Source organism: Colossoma macropomum, unplaced genomic scaffold (genome assembly GCF_904425465.1).
Source record: "Colossoma macropomum unplaced genomic scaffold, Colossoma_macropomum, whole genome shotgun sequence".
NCBI lineage: Eukaryota > Metazoa > Chordata > Actinopteri > Characiformes > Serrasalmidae > Colossoma > Colossoma macropomum.
The window spans coordinates 29281045-29292412 of record NW_023494804.1 but is presented as its reverse complement, the minus strand read 5'-3'; the positions used below and the strand labels follow the sequence as shown (position 1 = coordinate 29292412).

The following is an 11368-nucleotide window of genomic DNA, read 5'->3' as shown; positions in this document are numbered from 1 at the left end:
TGGTTGCCGAGGATAAGAGTAGGGTTAAGTTTGGGCTTGTAAAATTCTTTTAACATATAGATTCCTATAGATCAGCGCTCTCATTTTAAAACACTTTGACTTCAGTTTTTGTTTCTTATTTTAACCCCTTTAACAAACGTGTGTAACTTAATAAAGTGTAACTTTGGTTTTTTTAAACAAAGAAAATTTACTTAATTGCAGGAAAAGTGTGTTTCGGTGGTGACCATTCTTAAGGAGCAGGACTCTAACATTACTGCTACTGAGTGCTGATTGGTTGGTGAGCGGAGCAGCTCACTGGCTATTTGCGCTCACAGATGTCATGGATGTACATGAGGCGCCGTTTTAAACTCCTATAACTCGAGTTTAAATATAACAGCAGTGTTGACATGTTTTATGCTGTTCTGTGTTCAGGAAATGTTCAAGCATCTATAAACTATGATTTTGCTCAAATGCTCCATCATAACCCGTTCATTTTGGACTCACTCGGGAGCGCCCTCTAGCATCTCTACTCTACTCTACTCTACTCTACTCTACTCTACAAATTCTCTGCCATGAGGGACAGGGATGCAGTCTCACTTCCTGCTCTAAAATGCAGGTTCCCAACAGAAAGCTCAACTAATGCCTCTGGTTTAGATAGATCATAACATAATCCTTGTAGATGTATAAGGTCTGAATACTTAATTGTTTTTTACTATGTGACTGCACTGTGAGAAATAAAGGTTCTGTTCAGGTACATTTTTCGTCCATCAAGGTACAAACAGTCTAAATGTTCCCTCAAAGGTACAACAGTGGTTTTAAGGTCTGATTGTGAACCTTAAATAAGTGTTTCCAGGTGAAAAGTTCGTATTTGTACCTTTTTATAACCGAATATTTTAAACAGAACAGTTCCCTGACTAAAGGTACTGAGATGGACCGTTGAGGGTTTCACCCCAGTGTCAGAGAGAGTACAATGGTCTTGAATGACCAAATGTCCTGACATTGTATAAAAACAAGTGTGTGTGTGTGTGTGTGTGTGTGTGTGTGTGTGTGTGTGTGTGTGTGAGTTTAGGGCTGAAGTCTGGAAGTAATCAGAGATGCCGGGCTGCGCTCCAGCGCCCCCCTCCCCATGATGCAACTAGAGTTTGCAGGACGGGGGGAGGGGTTCCGTCTGGCTTTACTGTCTCTCTCCCTCTCCCTCTCTCTCTCTCTCTCTATCTCTCTCTCTATCTCTCTCTTTCATTCTCCTCTATTAGAAATAATTTCACAATTTCAGATAGTTTAGAAACACAAACATGCGAATGGTCACCCAAAATGCAGGGTTTTCATCAGAGCCAGACTCGAGTCTGGGCACCAACTGAATACCACGCGAACACTGACACACTCCACTGTGTACAGAGTGTGTTGATTCAGACTTTTCTGGCTCTGTAGTCCAGAAAAGTTCATCAGATCAGTAGTAAAATCAGTGTGGTCAAATGTGCGCCTGCTGTACGGTTGTTTATCTGACCAATGATCTATGTAGTCATACTGACCAGTTTGTCTGTCTGTTGCATGGTGGACCACTGACCCAATGACTTCACACTTCATTTACAGCTCATTTGGGCATCCATATAGGCGGTCAGTACTGGCAGAGTTCACAGATGAGGGGGGAGTTTTCACAGTGGAGAGGGAGCGTCCACTTGGACCGGCTAATCAAACACTGCTGAGCTGATGGCTGGTCAGTTAGATGATGTATATGTTCCCAGGTCCTGAGTTTAAGTGTCCACCCCAAACAGCACTAGCAGCCCTCCAGTCCAGCCCCTAAAGGGGGGAGGAGTGAGTGGAGACTCAGCCATAAGGCTCTGAAGCTCTATCACCTCCCTCCTCCTCCTCCTCCTCCTCCTCCCTTTGTCATGCTAAAGCAGCGACACACATAGACAGAGACTGTGGACCGTCCATCATCTGCGCCGGGCAGGTTGAATGGGACAGAACAAAGAGAGGTGAGTGGATTTCTCTGGACTTACGGACAGTCGCTGAGCTCCACTGAGGGTCAGGGAGGAGAGGGGAGGCTGGGGGGTTCAGACTCGCCTGTGAGGAGCAGCGGGAGGTGATGTTTATTAGCGCTGAAGTTCTCTGTCTGCGGAGGTTCGCTGAGTTTTTACAGGAGTTCGGTTTGAGGAGAGAAGTTAAAGCGGCTGTTTTCGCTCCTGAACTCCGGAATATCGGACTGAAATGAAGCGACAGATCAGAGAAGTGCTGAACTCTTCGTTTGTGTACAACACACCGCTGACAGTTAACCCCGCTCCTCCTTTAACCCACCCGTTTTGAGGCGATTCGCATTAGACACTGCCCTAGTTTTATCACGGAGCGTCCACTACTCGCGTTTCCTCCGTTTGACTGTAACTTGTGGTACAATAAGTGCAGCGAAGCGACGCCGCAGATGCTCCCCGGAGAGATCACGTGCTCACGTGTTGACCCTTTAACGACGCGTTTCAGCATCGACGCTAAACAGTAACGTTAATAAGCTACTTACTGACCGTCTGTGGACTGAGGGGAACAGGGACTAGACTGGTACAGCAGCCTAAAGGAGTCCTAACCCTCAAGGAAAAGTTGGGCCAGTTCAGTGAAGTTGGAGGAAAACTCCTGAAGTACTTCAGTAGAACTGCAGTGGATCTTAACGGTAACCTACATCATATTCAGGTGTGGATGCACCGATATGGGAACTGTGGGCCGATACCGATGTCCGATATTTTTCGAAACTGCTGATGCCGATACATAAACATTTAGAAAAAATGTAGAAAGTGTGATAATGGAGAAATTTTATAGAGTTACAAATGCAGTTTTAGTGAAGCAGCCCAGCGTTACCCCAGATAGCCAGCATATATCAGTCCGCTGGCTTGATAAGGTCGGCAACCAGCTGACTTACCACTGCTGGTCCAGCCTCGGACCACCCAGGTTACTGTCCTGCATACAAGCTTTAACTAGTTTTTAATCTCCTCAAACTGATTTTTAAATGCACAGAGACTTTTATTTTAGAAAATAAATTTATACAAACAACTTAGAGAAATAAATAATGACCAGGCCTGATATACAATGATTTTATAGAAAGTGTTGCTGACACTGTGCTGGATTAAAATTGTTTACCAAACTAATTTACAATCCTATTTTCAAAAAATGCTGTGAAAAACGTAAATAAAAACAAAATGCAATGATGTGCAAATCATTTAAACCATATGTTTAATGAAAAAAGCTTCAAAGACAACATATCAGATGTTGAAACTGAGAAATTTTATTGTTTTCTGAAGAATATTTGCCCATTTTGAATTTGATGCCAACAACATGTTCCAAAAAAGTTGGGACGGGGGCCTGTTTACCACTGTGTCTCACCACCTCTTCTTTTAACAACACTCTGTAAGCAGAAGGAGGGAAAATCAGTAAATTGGACTGTAAGTGGAAAATGAGTGATGATAAGTGGAATTTTGTCTAATACTCTGCTTAAAACACCAGTGGACCACCCGATCAACCCTGAGCAAAATGCCAGGGGACCACCAGCTTTGCCATAAGCGGGTCAACAGTGATCCTGTTGCTATCAGGGACCTAAATGTCCTGCTTCCAGAGTTCATGTCTGACGATGCCGATACATAAACATTTGCAAAAATTTGGAAACTGTGACTATAGAGAAATTATTATAGAGTCACAAATGCAGTAGATGCAGTTTTAGTGAAGCAGCCCAGCACTATCTAAACGTCCTGCTTCCAGACTTCAATAAATATACCATTAAATATTAAATATCATCGCTCAAACCTAAACATCTGTCCAAAGCGGCTAATTTTTTAAAGTAAACATCAGCGGAGATATCTGACATCGTCATGGAATTGGGAGCCAAGTTAGAATTCCTAAAAAGGAATTGAGTGAAGAAGAGATTCCTTACAAATATTTTTAAATAGAAGTAAAATATTATTATTAGAGCCTTAGAAAAACATAAAATCCTCAATATTAAGTGAAGTAAATGTAAATACTACCCATCTCTGTATGAACGTCCAGGTGATGAAAGCAGCCCTGTGTGGATGAAGGGTGATGTTTGGAGTCTTTGAGTTCAACTCCCAGGCTGTGTTATCACTCCAGAAAGCCCTCCTTCTCACTGTTTGACAAGAGCTGCAAATCATTACACAGAATGAGTGGTGTTTACCTAAACCAGTGTTTCCCAATCCCGGTTCTGGGGTTTGACTGCATTGCACATTTTAGTGTTTTCCCTGCACCCATTTTTACTTTAATAAGCTGCTAATTCAGAGAAAACACTAAAATGTGTTTTAAGCACCAGAACTTTGCCACACTTTCAACACTGCTCCCTGGCGTACCTCATGGATCCTTCCTTTGTTTAATCTCACTTCTAAACTACATGTCATAAGTCTACTATCCTGTACAGCCAAGATGTGGATGGGTTCTCCCTGTGAGTCTTGGTTCTGTGGCTGAGTGCTAGAGCCAAATTGTCAGTTCGCCTTGTAATAATTTTAAGAACACGATTGTGAACCCTCGATGTTCAGTGCACAACAAACACCTTTCTGACTGGTTAGATGCGATATTACAGCGCTCTTTGATACGAGTACCGCACAGATCAATATTGCGACATGTAGCAAATGATATACTGTAGCCCTGCTTGGTTTATGTCAACATTTCTTCTGTCAACATAAACAGTGATGAGTAAGAAAGCATCTTATGTGAAATCTAAAATATAACCATTACGCATCAAGTTGTACATACAGGAATGTGAATTATGCCTGATGTTGAACTGGGAGGGCATTCGTTTAGCAGCCCCCTTACATTTTCATCTAGGACAAGAGGAAAGCCGCCCCCTCAATGTTCGTTTCCCCCTGGCTTTTCCCTGCTTTTTGGGGGACCCCTCCCTTTGGGGGGCGAGGCTAACTTATTATGGGCCCCTCTTGATGTCTGCTGTAGGGGAAAGCCAAAGCTTTCTCAGGTGGCGGTTGATGGTGAACTCATGGTGAAGGATTGTGTCGCTGACGGCGTAAAATGATCCCTCACTTCCTGTAGAGGCTCCTTCCAGCCAGCCACAGACTGCAGGAGTGGGAGACGGAGGCAGGAGGGTTTTTATGGCTCTGTGTGGGTGGGATCTTTTATGCTGGAAAGATAAAAGTTCGGAAGTATTTTTTGTTGATTTAGTGCACCTTAGTGGTTTTCTTTAAAATGCAGAAGTCAGCATTTTAGTCATCATTCAGATCATCATCAGCTGATTTGGTTAGCACACATATAGATCGGTGGAGTCAGTTGAGTAGCGCGTTACTGCATATCACATATTACTGCATATATAGCATATTGCTATTGTGGGCTGTCATAGTTAATATTTTTGCTCATTTTCCATAGTAAACATCAGTAGTTCCAGGCTGAAGCCCGGCTGCTTGATCGAGGACCTCTCATTCAAATATACCTTATAAATGACCTTAAAGAAATAGGCCTACTTTTAGCAACTTCAGCAGACTACTCTGGACAGTACTTGCAGGAGACCTAAGGACAAATCAACAAGCAGCAAACTAACAAAAGGAAAACCGGTTCCTCTAAACAGCCTCCACTGTAACAACAGTTTAATTGCAGAGAAGTTGGAACCTTTGACTGTATATGGATCTTTCTACCGAATTAGCTCAAACTGCAGTTAAATATTTAGAACAACAGTTAAGTGTTCAGTCCTTAGATATGAACAAGGATTATGTTTTGATCTGTTTAAACCCGAGATATTAATTGAGATATTAATAAGCTAAAAATATATACACTCATAATTTATAGGGTGCTTTTTGTTGGGAGGTGGCTGTCCAAAACCCCAGCTTTAAACTTACGATAGTATAAAAATAGTTAATTTCTAAAGATATTTTTTTATTTCGTTTAAAGGGAAGTTGTTAAGATTTATCATATGTCCAATTTTTATAGAAAAACACTTTATTAAAAAATGCTGACCCGTGATCTTATGTCAGTACCAAAACATACAGCATGTAAGTCCATAGGCGGAGCCTTATTTTAGCCATGCTTCTGAATTTTAGAGCAGGAAGTGAGACTACATCCCTGTACCTCGTGGCCACATAGAGAGCAGTCACAGTCTGACAATTAGCAAATTTTCTGCAATTCAGTTTTAATAAAAATATTATGATTTTATGTATGAGCAGCTGTGTTTGCTGGTCAGGTGCTGGGTAGTGTTTGAGAGTTACACTCAAAATTAGCTAAAAGGGTCACTACCGAAACATTTTGTAAAGTGTTATAATTGTTTTGGTAGTGGCAAAACAAAGTGTTCATTTATTTTAATACAATAAACAGAATGAAAGTATGGGGTCAAGAGGATTTTAGTCAGTTAAAAGTCTGAAACGTGTTTTTAACTCTGACTTTGAATTAATCCGGTGATCCATATATGATCATATGTTATGGAAAGTCATTGGCTGGAACATTCAGTCACTGTTACTCTCACTGGATTTCAGTGATGAAAACTCAAAATTGTGTAAATCATGTTTTTTTTTTCATATTTAGGTTCATGTGGACCCTGCATTCACATGAAGAACACAAACTAAATTCCTGAAAGTAATAAATACATTCTGATGAGGCTTATTTTGTCCACACACTACTTTGTACACTGATAATTTAATGGAAAAATCATTCTTTGGGGTCAGTTTGGAACCAGTAATCATGATTAAACTATGATGACCTCACATTGCTACATACTGCAATTACAACATGCCTTGCAATGTGCTTGAAACTGGAAAACATCAGTGAACTCTTGGTGTGACGTGGCTAAAGGTTGGCCTGTGCTGTTCTTTAGTGAAATGATTGATGTTTGTTAGGCAGTCTTAACTTATCTAAACACCCAATCATCTGTGATTGGTCAGGGTGCTCACACCACACAATGAATCATTCAGTATCATACCTTGATTGGGTAGAGCGCTCATTTGCATGTTACACACATCTGCAATATCAGTACTGTGAGAGTCGATTTTGTGATACCGATTAAAACGATGATATGTTGTGCAACCATACTGAACACCAGCGCTTCAGAGAGAGAGGATGTGCCACAGGCTGAGGGGAAAAAGCAGTCACACATCTCTGCTTTAGCTCTGCTGAGAGCTTCACCTCTTCAGAGACGCAGACGGATGCTGAAATCTGAGCCTGTCCCCTTCTGCGTCTGCTTTTCCACTCAGTATTGTCAGTAAAGTCTCTCTCTGTCTTTCTGGCTTTCTCCATCGCTGAGGGAGTGTGGAAGAAGAATTAAAGCTGGATTTGGGCTTCTTGCCTATTGGGTTTCAGAATGTCGTTGGGGCATCTTGAAGGAATCACTTATGTAACTTTACAACATTGTCATTACTTCATTGTTGGAGTGAGCTGTTTTTTGCTACTGTATGTGAAGCGAGATTCTCTGAGAGGTGTATGGAGAGATATTCACCTCTTTCACACTGAAAATCTATAGGATTGTTCATTTGTGTCATGTGTTCAGTATGTGTGTGTCTTGGCTCTCTGCAGGGTGGGCGCTGTGTCTGGGTGAATCCTCCTTTTTCTGCTTAAACCATTAAGAAGAATGAAGAGCATGCTGCCTCAGAAAAGTGCAGGGCCTTCCCTGGCCTACAGCAGCACAGGTAAGACACAACTTCTGTGTCTTTCTCCCTTTTTCTATACAGATATTTCAGGATTTGGAGGGCATTTTTTGTGAATGTTGCAGACTGCATGGACAGGCTGCTGACTGGCTACAGCTGCTAAAGGAGAACCCTACACTGGACACTTGTGATATTTTAAACATCTGGTATTTTTACATAAATTGTTGTGGCTGTATTGATTAAAAACCCAATAATGCGGTGGGTCCAGCAGACCACTGAGTAACAAACACATCAACACCACTCAAAGGGCAAGTCAGCGTTTAGCAGATGGCCAATGAGAAGTATGCATATTATTTTACTCTGCTAACATTACTACACAACACAGACATGACTGGGAAGTCATAGTGCGGCTAGGCTAAACTTGATAGCTGAAGAAGAGAGAGTTTTCTGTTCTCAGTGTTGCTTTGACGAGCCAACATGTTTCCACATCATTTACTGAGCAGAAAACTGTTTACCTCTTGTAGAAGCTGCCCCTCATGAAACCTTCAACTGACGGAGTTGTGATTGAACCCACAGTGGCTAAAAGATTTCCCTTCGCTCTTAAATGACCGAGACAGTTTGCTTAATGAAAAATGTATAGTTATAAAGTTACGCCTCTGTCTGTTCCTTCGTTTCGTACTGAATTTGTTGTACTGCCCTATTGGATCAGTTCTCAGACTAAAATGATTCTCAGTGGTCGCCATTCAGACTGAAAACAGTACCTGACAAAGTTAATTAAGTGGGGTTCATTGTTACACAGGATGCAGCTACAATTTTAAGTAAAGTCTTCTTCCCAGCCTAATCACAGCATGTTTAGCCGCATCACTACACAGGCGGGCGTCAACTTTGTATTCAGGTTCAGTCGTATGTACACTGCGCCATGTGCAAAACTTCTGTGCATGCAAGTTTAAGCTTAATGCATCAACTTTTAATAGTGTCAACTATTTCTGTTATACCAGCACATAGTGTAGACGCTGAAGGACTCATTTTGAAAGATTTACGTATTTACAGTAACAATAATGCAGTGATTGGACAAAATTATAAGCTCTGGGAAACACTTTGTTGAATTTGCGTCACAAGACGGAAAATTCCTGGAGAGGCTGCCTGTAGCAGGGTTTCCATTCAAACGTTTGCAAATTTGAAGCGAATTTCCAAAACTTTGGTAAATGGTAAATACTTAGTACAAATTAATCAGTGTTTACATCAAACTCTCGAAGACAACATCTCACGCTTGCACCATTCAGCATGAGACCGGAGTCTCGTTTACTCTGCGTGGAGGGTTTCGAACCTGCATTAGCTTTCGGTAGAGCGGTTCTGGCAAGTGTACATGACTGTAGCCCAAATAGTTCAGAGACACAGAGAGGAGCAGGCAGTGGCCCATTTAATGAGGGCTGAAGCCACTCCCACTTTGACGTTACCCACTGAACTCCTGTGAACATCGGTCCAGATGTGGCACTGCTGGCTGTTCTCATAGTGCCGTCCTATAGAATAGCTATGGCACCATTGGTGGTGTACTAATCATACTGTTCAGTACTGCGTGTGGTTAGAGAGGCAGCCAACAGTTTCATTTGCCACCATGTTGGTTATCACCAGACACAGCAGAGCATATGAATTTCGTGTCCTCTACTTCATCAGTTATTCTAAAAATCTGTTTTCACATTCCTCCTTTATCAGTTCACCAACTAAAAAAAAAGATTTATGAATCTTTTCTCATTTATGGCTTTTCCATCCATGTTTTTGAGCACATTTTCAAAATTTTGCATGAAAAAGGTGGATGGAACACCCTGCTGAGTCTCTTCTTTCTTTCCCAGTTTGCAGTGTATTAATATTACCTTGCTAAGGAAGATATTTACAGAAATATTCATGCAGTACAACCACAGTTGTATAACTTGGGGTTGTCATCGTCTCAACACCCATTGTTTACTGTATAGAAACCAGAAAAATTTTCAGATTGTTATAGTTCAATTAACATAAATCTATTTTTCAAAACTCTTAACATGTTAAACAAATTAGTGACGAAAGAATTTAAACATGACTGACAGGTAAAGCAGTACATGCACCCTTACTGGATATTTAAAACAAATGGGTTGTTGATTGGTTCTAGGCGTATAAGGTACCGTGTATAGATGTGCTTTCTGACTTTAGAGTTAATAAGCAGATATTCTGTTAAATATAGGGGGAAAATCATTTTGATATTAGTGTATCATAATTGTACAACACAGTAAACGGTGCACTGATTCTCGCAGCATCATGGATGAAGATTTAGCAGCAAACAACAATGTACATTTAAAAATGTCTTATTCAAAAACAGCAGTGGGAAATCTTCTGTCACTGTGCTTCAGTAATAGAGTCTACCCTGAAAGAGCTAATGTGCTAATGCTAACACTAGAGCTGAAAGGGGTAGATGGTGACGACGCGTCTTCTACACAAAGTCTTTATACTCAGTGGTTGATGTTCCAAAATGCTAGTCTGTTGAGGTGACTATATGAACTGCCTTTCTAATGTAAGGCCTTTGTTTTTGGCTGACATAACAATAAAATAATAGGCTATATCACATATTTTCAATGGGTAAACAATATTCATACAAGCCCTGCAACAAAGGCACACAAAGGCAGCTTTGTCAGTTTTTGCCCTCTTGCCTCTAGAAACAAACTACACTCCCCCGACTGGTTTAAACATACATTGTGGAAACATTCAGTTTAATTTGCCACACTTCTGCCTGATTTCTGGTATGAAACAAGCTTATATTGGCCTAATCTGTTGATTATTTATCTTTGCTGATAACATCACACTAGGCACCCAAACTGTGGGCCTTCATGCTTTCTAGTGACAAACAGCTGAGCCTTGATTTGAGAAGCCATCTGCTCATTCGTCAAACTAGCATGCACAGTTTGCCTCGTCTACAGGCAGAATACAGTAAATTGTCAGCCTATTTAAATAAAGAACTGAAATGCACAGACCTCGTTCTCATTGAGAGAACAGACCACTGAAGTCGTGTCATCGCTCTGTAATCAGCGTCGTGCCCATATTAGAAACTCCGAGTCTAAGTTTAATATGTTTTAATGTTCGCAGTTCCTTCACTAAATTATAGTTCCTTAACGAGCAGCTTGTTGCTACGTCAGAGTAACGAGCTCCGCCCACTCGCTGCACAGCTGGCAGTTCGTTCTCCAGCTCCACACACTAAATTCCCAAACTGTCATCACCACTGAGCAGCTTTTCTGTTTTTTATTGCGGCAGTTTTATGGCTCAGTCTGATTTGGTCAGACTCTGAAGATCAGACTACACGTTTGGCGAATGGTGTTGGGTTCATTTCTGGCTGATTCCAGGTTGTTCAGCTGTTCTTCTGTCACAGCTGCCGACTGAAAAGCTGCTCAGTGGTGATGACAGTTTGGGAATTTAGTGTTGTCTCATCTTCAGAGTCTGACCAAATCGGCTGTCGGTCAAATGTGATCTTTAAAGTATCCATTTTCTGTTTGTGGCAAAGTAAGAAGTCAAAACATTAAGATGGCTTCAGCGTCTCCTACAGCTGTCACAGTCGTTGCTTAGCAACAGCGTCTCAGCAGAGTGATACAGTGTTTGTGAAAAACCCGTGATGTTATGGTGAAATAACAGCACAGTTAGAACGCTTCTCAACCAATCAGCTTGCGTGGCCGGAACTGACTGTTGTATAATATACAATAGTACTGAAGTTAAATAGACGTATGTTTATGCGATGCCAAGTTTTCAGAGGATCCAGCTTCTTGACTTCAGTGATATTTGGTGGAAAATGTATGTAGGATAAAATGCATTTG

At 41.3% G+C, this 11368-nt stretch overlaps 1 protein-coding gene across 6 annotated transcripts in view; it reads left to right on the top strand.

The window, feature by feature from the left end:
- The first annotated feature begins 1645 nt into the window (after window positions 1-1645).
- Window positions 1646-11368, top strand: part of phldb2a (pleckstrin homology-like domain, family B, member 2a) — a 55419-nt gene continuing 45696 nt past the window's right edge. For 2 of the 6 annotated variants that reach the window (XM_036595374.1, XM_036595370.1), the window contains exons 1-2: window positions 1647-1955; window positions 7468-7580. In XM_036595374.1, coding sequence (XP_036451267.1) covers window positions 7523-7580 — 58 coding nt within the window. In that variant the 5' untranslated portion in view covers window positions 1647-1955; window positions 7468-7522. Of the gene's footprint in view, window positions 1956-2062; window positions 2636-6910; window positions 7289-7467; window positions 7581-11368 lie in introns of those variants that run through there. The other 4 variants (XM_036595375.1, XM_036595372.1, XM_036595376.1 and 1 more) reach the window with 4 other exon arrangements.